This window comes from Geotrypetes seraphini, chromosome 3 (genome assembly GCF_902459505.1).
Source record: "Geotrypetes seraphini chromosome 3, aGeoSer1.1, whole genome shotgun sequence".
NCBI classification, from domain to species: domain Eukaryota; kingdom Metazoa; phylum Chordata; class Amphibia; order Gymnophiona; family Dermophiidae; genus Geotrypetes; species Geotrypetes seraphini.
The window spans coordinates 291,147,879-291,166,927 of NC_047086.1; the positions used below are offsets into that span (position 1 = coordinate 291,147,879).

General features: G+C 42.5%; 1 protein-coding gene across 2 annotated transcripts in view; it reads left to right on the forward strand.

Annotated features, from left to right (window-relative positions):
• Positions 1-1,007: 1,007 nt before the first annotated feature.
• The window catches only part of KMO (kynurenine 3-monooxygenase), a 102,304-nt gene continuing 84,262 nt past the window's right edge, over positions 1,008-19,049 (forward strand). Inside the window, exons 1-4 of one of the 2 annotated variants that reach the window (XM_033938354.1) lie at positions 1,018-1,142; positions 1,413-1,453; positions 9,838-9,907; positions 16,464-16,561. In XM_033938354.1, the coding sequence (XP_033794245.1) occupies positions 1,427-1,453; positions 9,838-9,907; positions 16,464-16,561 (195 nt within the window). In that variant the 5' untranslated portion in view covers positions 1,018-1,142; positions 1,413-1,426. Of the gene's footprint in view, positions 1,143-1,412; positions 1,454-9,837; positions 9,908-16,463; positions 16,562-19,049 lie in introns of both variants that reach the window. The other variant, XM_033938353.1, reaches the window with a different exon arrangement.

Here is a 19,049-nt window from a genome sequence, read left to right on the forward strand (position 1 = left end):
GTGCAGCCCCAGTCGAGGCTGCCCCCGGGTGTTTACCGTCTTGCCGGCTCCCTCCTCTGTCTTGCTGCAGCATTTGCGCGGCCCCAGAAACATTTTTTTCGGCCAATGCGGCCCAGGGAAGCCAAAAGGTTGGACACCCCTGCGCTAGCGTTTTTAGCGCATGCAGCAAATTAGCACGCGCTAACCCTGCGCTACATGGCTAGAACTAACGCCAGATCAATGCTGGCGTTAGCGTCTAGCACGTGGGGCATTGTAGCACGCACTGTTCTGGGCGTTAAAGCCCTAACGCAGCTTAGTAAAAGGAGCCCTAAATATTTTACTGCACACTTGCAAACGTATACTAACAAAATGTAGCTCCCAATTCCCTCATTTCCTCTCTCATTACAAGAACATCTCTCCGTCTCTCATGAGTTGATTTAGTCACATCCAGGTATATCCATATTCTCGGGCCACAAAAGGGAGCTACACCTTTTTGTGAAGTAAATCCTCATGACAGAAGTGAGGTCTTGTTCGAAGTAAACTCCCGCCTTAACTTCAGTAAGGGAGTCTTCAAGGATTGGTGCAACATCCTGTAAATTTTTCTCATCAATCCCATTTTCCATTAAAGGTACGCCTCCTGTTTCAGCCCTTTTGACTTTAGTGCCCTTGCCAGCTTTTGAAGAGACTACAGTATTGCAATTCTGCTTGCATACCATACCAGTTTGTGGCTTTTCCCTCACTTGTAGCTCTGTTCTTATCATTAGCACATTTGGGCAAAATCCTACAGAAGTTCTGGCTTGCAAAAATGATTTCTGTAACTTGTTCTGCAAAATGATACCACTTCAAACCTGAAAAAAAGCAATCTGTATTGCAGGTTGCTTGTGCTCCTTTTTTATGTCAGCAAGGTATATTTGTCCCTTTTAATGTTGTTTTGCCAGTGTAGCATCAGTGCTGGACTATGACACCTCCTCCAGCCCCTCCTCCTGCCCACACGTACAGCAAGCAGTGGGGCAGCAGTAGAAAACCAGAAGCAGGCAGTGAATGCGTGTGGGAGACAGAACATCTGAGTTCTCATTCTGATGAACAGGAAAACCCTGTTGCATTCAGTCATGGATACCGCCGAACTTCAGGAGATCAAAATAGCTATTATTGGAGGAGGCTTGGTAAGACACCCCAAAAAAATGAAACTTTTCATCTTAAATGTGCCTTTTGGTGCTGCTGCTGCTGCCTCTGGCCTTGAAACTAATTCTTCTTGTTAAAGATAGTCATTTTCTGATATGGGGCAGTCCCACAAAGGTTAACACTAGAGTGGCTTTTAAGGACTTAATCCTGCAAATGTTAGGAGCCATCGAAGCTGAAAATCAGCAATGCAAAAGAAACCGGTCATAAAATTGCATTTCTTCCCCCCCCCATATCATGTGTTTTGCTTGCAGGCGAAAAATATACAATGATGGCTCAACCCTGTTCTGTGCTGGTAGGTAGAAACCTAAAGCAAACAGTAGGTGACACTTTTAAATTGTTTTGCTGCGTAAAATATAGCTACAACGTGCAAAATCTGTGGATACTTTTAACCTAAAGACTTGGCATCAATTTTCAGAATGAAGGTACACATTTGTTTTGAAATTCACCAACAGAAAACGTGCCTTAGTCATGAGCGCCTTCTTTTCTGTGGGTCTTTCTCTTAGCACCGGGAGTGCCTCCATGGACACAACTTAATTGAGTTTAAAATTTTCAGCCAAGGGGTTGGCTGGGTTTATGTATATTGTGGCTCCTAAGCTGTAGCATTTAAATGACTCCTCGATTAAGTAGGAAGTAAATTTTAGTTTTAATAATTTTCTGTGCTAGTAAAGTTTGATGCCCCTTAAAATGTAGGGCCCTAAGCAGTACCTTGTCTAGTTTATACCTAAATCCAGCCCTGTTGTTCTAAAATAGGGTTAATTTCAGCAAATATGTGCTACCTGATTCCAAGAACCATTCCAACATTACTAGGTTTTGTTGCTCTGTATTGCTTATGCAAAAACCAGGGAAATGCAAACATTACACACAGGAGTAAAGATCTGCAGGGCAGAGAGTCTAAGTCAAAGTCTTTTCTTATTCTTTCCAACCCAATGGAGTTGGAAAGAATTGTACAAAAGGGGTCAAGAATTTCTGTCTTTCTGGGACAAAATAATGTGTTGAAAATGTAGTGTTCTCTGCACCTCTGCGCCTTCCCCGCCGCATGCACCTTCTCTTTCTCTTCACCTCTGACTCTTCGCCGGTGCAAGCAGCATCTCCAACCTGCTACCAGCCTCAGCTTTCCCTCTGATGTCACTTTCTAATCCCGTGACCAAGAAGTGACATCAGAGAGAGCCAAGACTGGCACAGGAAGCACGTTGGAGATGCTGCTCGTGCCAGGGAAGTTAAAGAGGTATGGGGGAAGGGAACATGTGGCTGTGGCGGGAGGAGTGGGGAAGTGGCAGGGGCAAAGAAAAAGGTAGGAGGTGCCACCGCCCTGGGGGGCCTCCCACTCTCGCTATGCCACTGTGGCTATCTTTTTTTGACCATTTTTGAAAAACAAAACCTCCAAATTCAAGACACATAAAATAAGCCATTGGGAGGTAAGAGGGGCCAGCATTTTTAGTAGACTGGCCACACAGATATCCCAGCAGAGCATTGGGATACTTTCGGGGACACTGCAGTGAACTTCACATAAAAAGTCCCAGGTACATACATCACCATAATCTTCTTACATTGAACGGAGAGTTCTTCAAAACCCACCCAAAACCTACTGTACCACCTGTCTACTAGTGCTGCCCAATTCAGGGAAAACCAAAAAAACTCTGTGGAGTGACAATGTTTTATGCTTGTTATATTTCGGGGTCAATTCCTTTTGTTTTTTGCCCGATTCAGGGAAAAATATTTTGATTCGAATCACCCTGTTGAATCGATTTTTTTTAATTTGATTTGATTCAATTTCAATGACACATTTTTTTAAAGTTTAAACATTTTATTTAACCAAGCAATATCATGTCAAAAATAGGAACATCCAATTTATAACATAGCTTTAAAATTAGTTAGAAATAGAGAATGACACGGTGGTAGTTACCCGTGGCTAACCCACTGAAACAGTGAGGGGGAAAAAGTGCGGTGAATGGCCTTGTCCCCGCAGTTAAGGGAGGGATGGCGCGTGGTCACCGCTCTACTTCCGGCCAAATCTATCTACTTCCCTCTCCCTTCGTGGCTCTTTAGAAAATAAACTGAAGCTGGTGAAGCCTGTCTGTGCCACCCTGCAGTCGCATGTGCGTGGGCGGAAGCTTCTCTGATGCAATGACAAATCAGAGTCATTATGGAAACAGGATACTGGGCCGAAACCCAAATGGTAGCAACATATTATGTTACCTATCCCAGGGCAAGCAGCGGCTTCTCCTATGTCCATCTCAATATCAGACTCTGGACTTGTCCTGCAGGAACTTGTCCAAACCTTTTTTAAATCCAGATATGCTAACTACTGTTACCACATTTTCTGGTAACAAGTTCCAGAGCTTAATTATTCATTGAGTAAAAAAAAAAAAAAAAAAAATCCTATTTGTTTCAAAAGTATTTCCAAGTAACTTTATTGAGTGTCCCCTAGTCTTTGTACTTTTTGAAAGAGTAAAGAACTGATTAACTTTTACCTGTTTACAGCATTCAGGATTTTATAAACCTCAAACATACTCGTATCTCCCCCTCAACTGTTTCTTTTCCAAGCTTAAGAGCTCTAACCTCTGTAGCCTTTCATTATATGAGAGTTCTTTCTCCTTTATTTTTTTTTGGTTACTCTTCTTTGAACCTTTTCTAATTCTGCTATATCTTTTCTTGAGATATAGTGACCAGAATTGAACACAGTACTCAAGGTGCCCTCACCATGGAGTGATTCTTGATCTTATTAGCCATCCCTTTCCTAATAATTCCTAGCATCCGGTTTGCATTTTGGCTGCTGCTGCTACCACAGCCACACACTGGGCAGAAGATTTCAGTGTATTGTCTACAATGACACCTAGATCTTTTTCTGGGGTTCTGACTCCCAAGGTGAACCCTAACATCAGATAGCTATGGTATGGAAGAGTAGTCTAGAGGTTAGAGCTACTGTCTCAGCACCCTGAGGTTGTGAGTTCAATCCCAGTGCTGCTCCATGTGACCTTGGGCAAGTTATTTAACCCTCCATTGCCCCAGGTACCATAATTAGACTGTGACCCCCAACAGAACAGATTGGGAAAAATAATCCTAAATTTTTAATTTTATTTAGACTGCCTATATTCTAAGTGGTTTATAGTGAAGAATAATCAGGTATTTTAAGTATTTTCCCTATGTGCATCACTTTGCATTTGTCCATGTTAAATTTCATCTGCCTTTTGGATACCTAGTCTTCCAATATCTTAAAGTCTTCCTGCAATTTTTCACAGTCCGTATGTGTTTTAACAACTTAAAAAATTTTGTATCATCTGCAAATTTAATCACCTCACTTGTTCTGATTTCCATATCATTTATAAATATGTTAAATAGCCCTGATCCCAGTACAGAACCCCGTGGCACTCCACTATTCACCCTCCTCTATTGAAAAGAATGATCTTTTTACTCCTACCCTGTTTTCTATCCAATAGCCAATTTCTAATCCACAACAGACATTGCCTCCATACCTTTTTAATTATCTCAGGAGTCTCTCATGAGGAACTTTGTTAAAAGTTTTCTGAAAATCTATATACAGTATACTACATCGACCAGCTCACCTTTATCCACATGTTTATTCATGCCTTCAAAGAAATGAAGCAAATTGGTGAGACAAGGCTTCTCTTGGCTGAGTCCATGCTGACTCTGGATCCCATTAAACCATATTTGTCTACTTGTTCTGTAATTTTATTCTTTATAATAGTTTCATTGTTTTGCCCAGCACTGACCTAAAGCTTACTGGTTTGTAATTTCCCGGATCACTCTGGAACCCTTTTTAAAAATTGGTGTTACATTGGCCACTCTCCAATCTTCAGTTACAATAAGTGATTTTAACAACAGGTTGCAGATCACTAACAGCAGATCAGCAATTTCATGTTTGAGTTCTTTCAATTCCCTGGCGTGTTTACTATCCAGTTCAGTGTTATTTTATTTAACAAAATGCCAATCTGCAGAATCATAATGCTATGTTGTGACATTGTTTCAGATCATTGACTGAACCATGTGAACAAAAAGTGTGGCATTTTCAAGTGTGGAAATCTGAGCCATCATGCAGTTCCTAATCCTGCAGAAGAAAACTCCAAAAGAAATCCATGAATGTATGATGCAGACATTGAGTGACAAATGCATATCATACTCCACAGTGAAGAAGCAATGTGCAAACTTTCAGCATGGAGATTTTGAGACCGAGATTCAGCAAGGTCTGGGAGGCCTCAAACGGTATCTTCTCCTGAAATTGTTGACCATGTCCATGACCTGATTGCTGAGACACTACAAATATCTTGGGAATGTGTTGGGTGTATAATCCACAAGTAGTTAGGTATGCAGAAGCTGCCATCTGATGAGAAACGACACTGAGTGGACACTTCCAAGTTGATCTTGTTTTGGGATCAGGAAAGTGTTGTAATGACTGACTATCTTCCAAGGGGGCCAAACAATTAATGCAGGATACTATTGTAACTTGAAGTGCTGATTAAAGGAGGCATTGAAAGAGAAAAGAGGAAAGCTACGGAAAGGAGTTCTCGTTTTGCAAGACAATGCACCTGCTCACAAAGCTAGCAAAATGATGGATGTTTTGATGCAGTAGGGGTTTCAGTGCATAGATATCCACCCTACTCAGCAGATCTTGTTCCATCTGACTATTTTCTGTTTACAAACCTTAAAAAGTGTTTGAAAGAATGAAAATTTTCAAGTGATTCAGAGGTGATTGCAGCAGTATTTCAGTGACCAGACATCAGAGTATTTTTTGGAAGGGTTACAGAAACTTCAGACATGATGTGTTGCACTTAGGGGTGAATATGTAGAATAACTTGTAGATTTCATGGCTCCTCGTCATTCCCACCTTGTTTGGGCTGAGAACTTTTCAGCAACCCTTTGTAATTCTACCATTTCCAGTATCTTCCTACCCCCCTTGTAGTCCGACTATTCTGTTGCTTCCACTTCCCCCCAGCATCTTCCTGACCCTTCCATCTTCCCTCCTGTCACCTCTCCCATAGTCCAGCATTTCTCCCTCTCTCTTCTCTCCATCCAATTGACCAGCACTTCTCCCTGGATCCATCATCTCCCCTTTTCTTCATTCTCCCTCCTGTGCATATCTCTCCCTCCTTCTCCTTTACCCCCCTGTCCAACTTCCCTTCCCTCCTTCCTTTATCCCACTATCCACAATGATTAGGTTCTGTTAATTTGAACTATTGTTATTCTTTTATTGTACACCACTAAACACTTATGTCAATAGTGATAAATCAAATAATAAATCCAATCCATTCCTTATACCCCAGGCCCAATATCTTTTCCCCTCCCTCCTACCCCATGTAGCATCTCTCCCTCCTTCATTCCTACCCATCCCATGTCCAACATTTCTCACTCTCCTTGTGCATCTTTCCATCCCCTCCACCCTATGTCCAACAGTTCTCCCTCTATCATCCCTCTCCCCCCCTGTGCAGCATCTCTCCTTCCCACCTCACCTCACTTCACCATACCTAACCTCCCCTTACTTCCAACAATCATTCCTCCAACACATGCTGCATCCCTCTTTCCCTCCCATATCCAACAATTAACCCTCTGTCTCCCTACCCTATGTGTACAGTAGCGCCTTTTACCTTCCCTCCACCCCATGCATTTCTTTGCCAGTGTGAATCTCCCCTCCCTCCACCTCCAGAAATCCTCCCTCTCCCCTCCCTATGCAGCATTTTTCCCTCCCAACCTACCCCATGTCCAGCAGTTCTCCTTCTCTCTTTCCTCATATCCCATACAGCATCTCCCCCGTCCTCCATCCATCAATCCACTTCCAACAATTAACCCTCTCTCCCCCATGTGCAGCACTTCTTTCCTTCCCATTCCCTTCTTCCCCATGCTTTTCTCTGCCAGAGTGACTCTTCCCTTCCCCTATCTTCACATACAAGTATGTGCAAGGGTTGCTGTCAGTGATTCCCCCATGCCATGTTCTGCCCAGGCAAAAAAAAAAAAAAACCCAAAACAAAACAGGAAGTAATAATAATAATAACTTTATTCTTGTATACCACATTACCATGGAAGTTCTATGTGGTTAACAGATGAAGAGACTGTACATTTACAGCGAAGATACAATTTCGTTAATGTTACATTTACATTTTAGACGATAAATTTACGGAGAAGTTAATTTTTTGCAGCTAGGTTATATATTCAGAGTAGTTATATTTGCTATAAGTTACATACAGCGGTGTTACAAATAGCAGTGTTACATACGGCGGGCGGTAAAGAGTCTGGGGGAGAGTCGAGGTCAGAGGAGGAGGAGGGAGGAGAGAGGAAAAATCAAAGGAATTTGTCAAAAAGGTAGGTTTTAGTTAACTTCCTGAAAGTTTGATAGGGGGGGGGGGGAATTGAAGATGAGAGTGGAGAGGCATTTGTTCCATTTGCCCGCTTGGAATGCTAGGGATCGGTCGAGGAATTTTTTGTAGAGGCAGCCCTTCGGGGAGGGAAAGGAAAACAGGTAGGTATTTCGAGTACGAGAGGGGCCTGCAATTTCAAGGTGCTCAGATAGGTAAATCGGTGAAGAGCCTGCTAAGGTTTTGAAGCATCGGGTACATAGCAGAGGTGCATTGGCTACTTAGCAGAGATGTTCTGCCCAGACAAAAAAAAAAGAAGAAGTTTATGAAGGAAGGGAAGGAGGGAGATGCAGGACTGCGAGAGCTTCTGGGGACCAGCTTGCTCCTGTTATGTGAAAGGGTTGCTGGAAGCAGTTCCCACATGCTTCCCACAGCAAAACCGAAAACTTTACCTCTGACTGAGCTACTGGGTGGGGGTGTCTATGCCCCTGAACCCCTACTATGATTCATCAGATATTTGGGTTGAATCCTTGTAAGAACTTCAGTTGAAATTTAGAAGTAATGCTTGTGAGACATTGTTGCAACACTCGACCCTTCGTCAGTCCCCCACACAGTGCTTAAATTCTCTAGTGCCTGCAAAACAGTTAGCACCTCTGACAAACTTGGTAAACTAACCAGTGTGCTAGCAGTAAACATAGACAAGATGCAAGTAACATGTTACTCTATCTAAGCCTTTCTAAATCCCCTAGCATTTTCCTAGCCTTCTCCTGAACTCTTTCCCTCCAAGACAAGACACCTTCAGATTCTCCCTCCTTCCCCCCAATTAACTTTCAGGCCCCTAGTCTGCAGTTCACCTATGAATTTGATCATTAAACTCAACAATCATGAGCATCACACGAACATCCTGTAAAAATGCAGGATAAAGTTGATGGTTCCTTGAGTTTATGTGACTGGCAGAGCCTATTGTTTTGCTTTGATCTCAGCTGCTTTCTGCTACCCCTCCCCCCCCCCCCCCCGAAAGCCACTGATCTGGGTGACAACTAGTCTTGCCTAATGGTTGGGGGAACCAGAGCAAAAATCCACAAACACAACACTTATATCCTCCAGTTCAAACGCTGAAGCTAAAGCTCAAGGCTTAACTATTTTATACCTAAAGCATACAGTTGAAGCACATATGCAGGGGAATTTGCCTGAGAAGCTACCGGGCAGTCATTGCTCCAGAGCTAGGAAGGAGAACCCGAATTCCTCATTGGTTGGCCTTCAATATTCTATCATAGGCAACCCCACTGTGCCAACTATAACGGTAAGGTGATTAATCTAACAAAGTGCAAGCTACACTTTCTTCAACTGTATGCTTTAGGTATAAAATAGTTAAGCCTTGAGTTTTAGCTTCAGCGTTTGAACTGGAGGATATAAGTGTTGTGTTTGTGACTTGGAAACCGCATAGTTGTATGCGTTTATATAAATTTTTTAATAAATAAATAAAGTGAGCATGATTAACATGTTATGTTTCTAAACGTATTCATCCAGTACAACAGTGAAAAGAGATGGAAGACTAGTGGTGTCCAAATCATACTGGAATCAGAGCCTCCATATTTTGGGGCTTGATGGGGGGGGGATTCTTATTCCCACAGCGAAAATACATTACTCGGAGGCACTGCAGAGTTGCGACTGTATCTAGAACACTAGAAATCGGGCCATAAAAAGTTTATTAAGAGATTGAAATTCTACCTCTATTCCATTGGAGTGGTTGATGTTTATGAGAGTTTGAAACACTCTTGACTCTTCATGGCTCAGTGTACCAAATGTGAATTTGTCTCAGAAGAAGTTGGCTTTCCACAGTAGAGCAGGAGCATGCATTGGAAAATGTTTTCTGTTTCACTTGTGGTGGTGGTTTCCTTATTTTCTCGTTTGTTTTGTTTCATATTGTTAAGTCCTCAGTAATGCATGTCATTCTTCATATGCTACACAGTTGTACTACTGATGACACAACATAGAGGGGAATAAAACAGCATTTTGAGTGTGGGTGTGGGGGGGGGGTGTTCAGTTCTTTCAGTTTTACTTGATTATCTACATCAGGCCTCAAGGACTGTAAACAGGCCAGATTTTCAAATATCCCTAATGAATATGTATGAGAAAGATTTGCATGCCCTCCTCATCCACTGTATGCAGATCTCTCTCATGCATATTCATTATGGATATCCTAAAAACCTGGTTGTCTTGTAGCTCTTGAATTTCGACAAGTGGGATCCCCTGAAGTGTATATTCCCTTGTCAGTAAAGATCCCCTCTGAACTCCCTGATCCTCTTTCCAGTGGGTACATTAGATGAAGTGCTATATTCATAATCAAACACTTTTGTTTATATTCTAGGTTGGTGCTTTAAATGCTTGTTTCTTTGCCCAGAAAGGATTTCAAGTTCATCTTTATGAAGCAAGAGAAGGTAACTATAAATTGATGTTTAACATACTTATAACAGGATGTGACAGAAATGTATTTAGCACCTCATTCATGTCTCTTTCATCAGACAAGCAGGTAGGATGTATTGTACAGATGACAATATATTCAGCTAACACAAATTAAATATAATACCATTCGAAAGGGCTCCACAGTTATTACCATCAGCTTATGGACTGTAGCAAGTGTTGTGTTTCTGCTTACATATTTTTCAGGTACACAATTAGAAATCAGACACATGTCTTTTCAATGCTGGAAAAATTATGCGTAGCCAGTCCTTAGGACTGTTAACCAGGTGTGGAAGCCCAGACCAGATGTATTCCACATTATTAGCAAAGGTGGAAAGAAGAAGGAACGATAGCCGGCATGGTTAAAAGATGATGTGAAAGGGGCTATTAGAGCCAAAAAAACATCCTTTAAAGAATGGAAAAAGGATCCAAATGAAGAAAATAAGAAGAGTCATAAGTACTGGAAAGTTAGATACAAAGCATTGATAAAGAAAGCTAAGAAAAAAAATATAAAGAGAAACTTTCCAAAGAGAGAAAAACTCATAACAATTTCTTACATCAGAAGCAGAAAACCAGTGAAGGAATCTGTGGGACCATTGGATGATCAAGGAGCAAAAGGGGCACTCAGGGAGGATAAGGCCATAGCGGAGAGACTGAATAAATTCTTTGCTTTGGTCTTTACGGAAGAAGATGTAAGAGATCTACCAGGACTGGAAATGGTATTCAAGGATGATGATGCAGAGGAACTGAAAGAAATCTCTGTGACTCTTGAAGATGTACTAAGCCAAATCGACAAGTTAAAAAGTGATAAATCACTTGGACCGGATGGTATACATCCCATGGTACTAAAAGAACACAAACATGAAATTGCTGACCTGATTTTAGTGATCTGTAACCTGTCGCTAAAATTGTATGTGGTACCTGAAGATTGGAGGGTGGCCAGTGTTACGCAGATTTTTAAAAGGGGAGATCCAGGAAATTACAGATTGGTAAGCCTGATTTCAGTGCCGGGCAAAATAGTGGAAACAATTATAAAAAATAAAATTGTGGAACACATAGACAAACATGACTTAATGTGACAGAGTCAGCATGGGTTCGGCCAAGGGAGATCTTGCCTCACCAATTTCTTTGATTTCTTTGAAGGTGTGAATAAACATGTAGATAAAGGTGAGCTGCTTGATGTAGTGTATCTAGATTTTCAGAAAGCTTTTAATAAAGTTTCTCATGAGAGGCTCCTGAGAAAATTAAAGTGTCATGGGATAGGTGGCAAAGTTCAGTTGTGAATTAAGAATTAGTTATCAGATAGAAAACAGAGGGTAGGGTAAAATGGTCATTTTTCTCAGTGGAGGAGAGTAAACAGTGGAGTGCCACAGGGATCTGTACTGGGACCAGTGCTATTTAACTTGTTAATAAATGATCTGGAAATTGGAATGACAAGTAATGTGATTAAATTTGCAGATGATACTAAACTGTTCAAAGTTATTAAAACACATGCAGATTGTGAAAAATTGCAAGCAGACCTTAGGAAATTGAAAGACTGGGCATACAAGTGGCAGATGAAATTCAGTGTGGACAAATGCAAACTAATGAACAGGCGGTAGTTTTTCGGCTAGCGCGCACTATAGCGTGTGCTAATCAGGTGTGTACACTAAAATCGCTAACGCGCCTTCGTAAAAGGACCCCTAAGAATGTTATAATGCCCCTGTATTGCTCCATGGTACGACCTTACATGGAGTATTGTGTTCATTTCTGGTCTCCTTATCTCAAGAAAGATATAGTGGCACTAGAAAAGGTTCAAAGAAGAGCGACCAAGATGATAAAGGGGATGAAACTCCTCTCATATGAGGAAAGCCTAAAAAGGTTAAGGCTCTTCAGCTTGGAAAAGAGACGGTTGAGGGGGAGATATGATTGAAGTCTACAAAATCCTGAGTGGAGTAGAACGAGTACAAGTGGATTGATTTTTCACTATGTCAAAATTTACAAAGACTAGGGGGCACTCGATGAAGTTACAGAGAAATACTTTTAAAACCAGTAGGAGGAAAAAAATTTTCACTCGGAGAATAGTTAAGCTCTGGAACGCATTGCCAGAAGTTGTGGTAAGAGCAGATAGCATAGCTGATTTTAAGAAAGGTTTGGACAATTCCTGGAGGAAAAGCCATAGTCTGTTATTGAGAAAGACATGGGTCAAGCCACTGCTTTCCCTGGATTGGTAGCATGGAATTTTGCTACTCTCCCCTTACTTGAAGTCCAGGATCCATGTCCCCTTCTCTCCTTCCCCCCACTTGCAGTCCAGGATCCATGTCCCCTCCCCCTCCCCCTCCTTTTGCAGTCCAGGATCCATTTTCCATCCTCCTCCACCCCTTACCCACACTTACAGTCCAGGATCCATGTCCCATCCTCCCCCCCCAATTGCAGTCCAGGATCCATGTTCCCTCCTCTCCTTTCCCCTACCTGCAGTCAAGATCCATGTCCCCTCCCCCCACTTGCAGTCCAGGATCCATATTCCATCCTCCTCCACCCCCTACCCACACTTACAGTCCAGGATCCATGTCCCATCCTCCTCCCCCCCCCCCAATTGCAGTCCAGGATCCATGTTCCCTCCTCTCCTTCGTCCTACCTGCATTCAAGATCCATGTCCCCTGCTCTCCTTCCCCCCAATTGCAGTCCAGGATCCATGCCCATCCTCCTTCCCCCCACCTGCAGTCAAGGATCTATGTCCCCTCCTCTCTCCCCCCCCCCTCCACGACCTATGCGAGGAGAAGGAGGGGACAGGGACAAATGGGCTTGTGCAGAAATCTGCACAGCATGTTCTGAATTCTGCTCAGATGAGTAATTCTGCACAATTTCTGCACTGTGCAGTTGCGTAGAATTCCAACAGATTTAACTATCTGGGGATTATGGTATATGTTTGGCTTAAGGGTCCAGGCTCAAGGTCAGGACATGATGCCCTCAGGCCCAAATTCTCTAAACGGCACTGTAATTTAGGCGGTGGTAGGCGCCCTACCACCACCTAACTTAATTGTTTTAATTGGTTCAGTCGGTGCAGTAAGTGACTGTGCTGATTAAAAACCACCTGGCAGCGCCTAAGGGTCAAAGCAGACATGGTTTGCACTGGAAATAACAGGCACCATTAGGCACCTCAGATGTGATTCACATCAAAGATAGGCACCGGTAATGTAGGCCTTCAGCAACCTGGCCTACATTTCCAATGCCTACCTTTGACATTAGTTATGATTCTACAAACAGCAGTGCAACTTGATTGACATGTGATCAGCGCTGTTTATGCAGATGGCCACTGATTATGGCGCCATTTGCAGAATCTGCCTCTAAGAGCACTTAAAGTTAGGCAACGGGATGCTGCACATTAATAGCTAGATTCTATATATCTATCAAAATCAGAAACTAAAGCTACTACAATACTCAAAAAAAATCAATAAAATAATATAAATATGAACAGGTGCCCTCAGATATATTTGAGATTTTTGAACTTTCCTAGGTCTCCAGTAATATCAGAGGTAGAAATCGTACAGAAATACCTCCATGAGGTATTATTGATTCAATCGGAGAATATGCCACCAATAATGAAATATTTCTTCATACCCAGAGCCAGGACTCTAGGCCAAAATGCCAAAAAGTCCTTCCTCTTTCTCTGTGACACTTATGAAATTGCTCATTTATATATCTGAAATAAGTATGAAGAATAAGATTGGAGAACAGTAGATGTCAAAAGCGAAGAAAGAGAAGAGATGAGAAACTAACAATAGCCTGATTAGCCTTACTGCGATGGTTGAAAAAGCAATGGAAGCATTACTCAAAAAAAGGATAGTCAGTTTCCTGGAATCCAATGACAACCTCCCCCGTATCCAGAGATTTATTATACAAATCTTTAAAAGGACCTGCCAGAACTCAAGATTCTGGACTTTGTCCACTTTCAAGTTTTTCATTAACACTTTCTTCTGTAAATGGTGTAGTATCAACTTCAATTTCAGATGCACGTTTAACAGCCAAAGGAGGTCCTACTCCTGGATTTTCCTTGGTGTGGTGAAGACGGAACAGAAATATTTGTTAAACACCTCTGCTTTTTCCTCTTTGCTGTCCACATAGCAGTTCATAATTTTCAATCTCACAATTCCATTTCTAGCCTTCCTCCTTTCGCTAATATACCTGAAAAAAGTCCTGTCACCCTTCTTTATGTTTCTAGACATTAGTTCTTCCACCAGAGCCTTCGCCAGCCTTATTTCTCTCTTCACTTCTTTGAACAGTATTCTAAGTTACGCATCTGTGTCCCACTCAAGCTCCTCCCCTGTGTATGCCCCCTTGCAAATACATGCAAATAAAATGGCTATTTGCAGACTAACACTTGTGCATATGAATGACAGCATTCTAAACAGGGCTATGAAGTCAGAGTCAGAAACAATTTTGGCGGTCAAAGTCGATAAAAATGTACCAACTTCAGCTTGAAATAAAAATGTATGTTATGATATATGGTAAATTTATCATGACACACACACACGGTGCCCACAAAAACACTCCTTGATTTTAAATGGCTACAAAATCAATACTTATTGGAATATATTTATAAATAAGATGACAACAAATACTGTGTTTCCCCGAAAATAAGACCTACCCCAAAAATAAACCCTAGCATGATTTTCGGGGTAATATATGTCCTACCCCTGAAAATAAGCCCTAGTCGCCGGCAGCAGCACTTCCCCCTGTGCGCCCCCCGCGTGCCCCCCACAACCCATCTCTCCTTCCCATCTGAACCATGACCGCGAGACCGAAATACCTGGTAACAAATGGCAGCGTAGGCAGCACAGGCTGCACCATGGCCTGCCCTTCTCACGCCCGGCCGTTCCATGCTGCATTGATGATGACATCATCAGTGATGTGGCAGAGGGATGCTGCCGTGTTTCCAGGTATTTCAGCTCACAGTCGGATTCAGATGGGAGGGATAGATGAAAGGGTCGGGAGGGAGGGGTGCACAGCAGCGGCAGAGGGATGGGAGGGATAGAAAGATGCTGTATAGGGGGATGGTAGGAAGGGAAGGATAGAAGCTTCAATGGTTCTGCTGCACAAGGGATGGGAGGGAGGGATAGAAGCTGCAAGGGTTCTGCTGCACAAGGGGAGGGATAGAAGCTGCAAGGGTTCTGCTGTACAGGGGGATGGGAGGGAGGGATAGAAAGATACTGCAGAAGGGGATGGGTGAGAGGGGAGGAAAGATGCTACACATGTGGGGGATAGAAAGGAAATAGGAAGAATTGGGGTGGAGGAGAGGAAGGGGAGATGATCATTGTACATGAAAAAAATAAGACCTACTCGAAAATAAGACCTAGTGCCTTTTTTTGGGCCCAAGATTAATATAAGACAGTGTTTTATTTTAGGGGAAACACAGTACAAGTCCCAAAAAGCACGGTTAGCAAAATCTTACACAATCACTTGCACTTTCACCCTTATAAGCTGCAATTGGTGCAAAAGTTACAACTTTCATACCATGAAATGTGACAAAATGTCCAGGTGTTCGTCAAGTGGCCCCTGAGATCACTGGACATTACTGTTTGTGACTTTTTCCTTTGGGGGTAAGTGAAAAACAGAGTATATGTACCTCCACTACCCGCAACTGTGGAACGCATCACTGAAGCTATAAATGTGATCACGCCAGATATGCCTTGGAGAGTCTGGTCCCAGTTCGATTATCGCATCGATGTTTTCTGAGGAACATGTGGGGGAGTAGACGATGTTCAGACCATGGGAGGCAGCTGGCTAACTCCTGCAGTCAGTGCTGAATCCAAATAATCAATGCCAGGCTATTTCCAGTGACCTGCATTTGAATATCTGGTTACTTTTTAGCTGGCAATAACTTAGCCAGTCAACCCTCAATATTGGTAGACATCATGCAATATAGCTGACTAAATTATAGCTGCTAACTGCAAATATTCAGCAGAGATAGCTAACTATCTCCAACTGAACATTAGTGATTACCCGGCCAAATTCTATTTAACTGACCAAGAGCTATTCCTGGCTGATTAAATAACACTGAATATTGAGTGGATCCTTACCAGTACTTTAGGTTCAGAACAACGTTTTTTAAAGCCTAATACCAATAGGAGTCAGAGTTGGAGCTGGGGTTGGAAACAGATCCAGAGTCGAAGTTAGACAGTAGAAAAATAGAAGATTTGGAGTCAGAAATTTGGTGTACTGATTCTATAGCCCTGAGTCTAAATATTTAACATGTAAGACAGTAAATGTAAGTGTCTAGGTTATAGATTTGCTTCATTTGTACAACTGCACCAGATGCCAGTATTTGTAAACTAGAGAGAGGATTTCACCCACCCGAGAGGAAACATGATGAATGCAAATTGATTTGTCATTAGCACTTAAGCAGAGTGGAAAGAAAAGCCATTCCTGCTGGCAATGTAGTGCTAATTAAAGGCATTATGACTCCAGTCATATGGATAAATCCAAGAGAGTAAAATTGTACTTCTGGACGTTTAACTGGTAAGCAAAATATGCTTCTTTGGGTTTTTTTTGTAGATATTCGTACAGCCAAAAGAGTCAGCGGTAGAAGTATCAATCTGGCTCTCTCTTATCGAGGACTCCAGGCCCTTAAAGCTGTTGGAATGGAGGATAAGGTAAGAGAAGGCGAATTATGTGGAAGAATAACAGTGCATTTCTAGTAAAGAACATGTTCAGTGACTGAGCACTGACTAGTTTATATTCAAGGGAGAACAAGATTGATTCTGTGTACAGTAGAACTTTTAAAGATTTCTGTAGTTCATTTGCAATTTTTTTTATGACTCCCCTTGCACACCAGATGACCATCCCAAGTAAAAAATAAAATCTCGCATTAGCGGGGTGATTAAATTGCAATCCATTTAAAACCTAGAAGTCATTAAAAAGTATGAAATAAAAATTGTTTTTATTGTTTCTTGCTTATCGAGTACTGGATTAGGAGGGGACTATCAAAGCAGTTTACAGACTAATCAATTAGAAAAAGAAAAGGATAAAGAGACATGATACCCTTTCTATAGGCATACCATGCCTAGGCAAAATTTTTGCCCCTTTACTCCCTATCAGTGGCTTAGTGAGGGGGGATCAAAGGAGCAGACCAGCCTGGGTACCGTTTTAGTGGGGGCACCGGCACCTCTCCGCCTCCTGTCCTTCCCTGCCCCTCTCCTGCCGCATACGTGCCTTCCCTGCCCCCCCCCCCCCTATGCCTCTAACTCTACACTGGCGTGATCAGCATCTCAAACCTGCACTCATGCTGGCCTCAGCTCTCCCTCTGAATAAAGTGTACTAATACCTGCATAAATTTAGATCTGCAATTTCATACACTCAACAGTTTCTCAATAATGTAGGAGTGTCAAGTTTCAAGTTTCTTTAAAATTTCTTATACCGTCTAATCAGACTTCTAGGCAATGTACAATATCAATAAAAACATATATTGACTATAATACAGACTTAAAATTGGAAGACATCTTTAGGGGTAGTTAATACATCCAAGGGCGCTTTAACAGGGACATAGAAACATAGAAACATAGAAAGATGACGGTAGAAAAGGGCTATAGCCCATCAACTCTGCCCACTCTACTGTCCCACCCCATTAAGTCAGAGTGCTGCTCGACCCACGTAGAGATCCCACGTGGATGTCCCATTTATTCTTAAAGTCGAGTACGCAAGTGGCCTTGATCACCTGCACCGGTAGTTTGTTCCAGTGATCCACCACCCTTTCTGTAAAGAAATACTTCCTGGTGTCACCACCAAATCTCCCTCCTCTGAGTTTGAGCGGGTGCCCCCTTGTGACTTAGGAAAGAATATGTCGTTTTCCACCTCGACACGACCTGTGACGTACTTAAATGTCTCAATCATGTCACCCCTCTCCCTGCGCTCCTCTAGAGAGTAGAGCTGCAACTTGCCCAGTCTTTCCTCATATGAGAGACCCTTGAGTCCGGAGACCATCCTAGTGGCCATTCGCTGGACTGACTCAGCTCGAAGAACATGGAACAGGAACAAAAGGAAAAAAGGTTAGAACTACAATATTATAGAAAAAAAGAGAACAATTAAGGAAAGGGTTGCTGCGGTGAAAGACAGCAAGTTTTCGTCCTTACAAGGACAGTTAGGTTTCAAAGGCATCGACGAATAAAAATGTTTTTAACCTTGTTTTAAATTGATTTAGAGATGATTCTACACGTAAATACTTGATCTCATTGTGTTTATAAGCTTAAGGGATGGAACCAAGAGCAGATTCTGGGTCATGGAGCGAAGAGTTCTAGAAGAGTTATGGGGCATAAGGAGTCTGTCTATAAATTTGGATTTTAAATGTTAATAGCAGGATTTTGTAACTAATTCTATGTTCTACTGGACGCCAATGCGTGTGATTTTGAAAAGCAAAAATTATTCACATAAGCCCAAAAGACATCAGTGGCATAATGAGACAGTCGATTTAGGGTGGACCGGAGCCCAAATAGTGTAGGCCAGATAATTCATCACTTTCCTTACCCTCATCCCTCTCTCCTCCCCCTCCTGGTGCCCCCCTTCAACCAAAAGAAATTCCAGAGCTGGCAGAGATCCACAAGCCCTACTAGCCAAAAATCTCCTCCCAGTAGAAGGAACGCAACCCCTGTGCAGCTGGCAGCACTGCCCTTGAGCCGCTGCCACAGCCAGCCTCTGTGCATGTGCGCAAATTGAGCATGCACAGCATCAGCTCAGGGATATTGACACTGGCTGCATTGCGTGTAAATGTTCTTTCTGCCATGAGGAGGTCTTTGGCTGGCAAAGTTTGTGGATCCCCACCTGCCACACCAACAGAAGAGCACTTTTTTTTTTTTTTTCTAGGCCCTGGTCACGCCACTGTGGTGGACATCTCTGCACACGTGTGAAGTGGCCTCCTATCCTAAGTTCAGAGCAGGCTTAAAGACTTCACTATTCGACAAAGCCTATGGGCAACCACTTGACCTTGTGGGTGGATTTGTACATACTGCTCATCACTGGTTGCTCTACCTGGCCAGCCTGAATCAACTCTCCTGCCCTAGTCAGCTGTCGCTCCCTAGCCTTTCATTTGTAAATTATTTTATATAAACTGCTTTGTTTAGCTTGCGTGAAAGCTAGAATAAACATTGT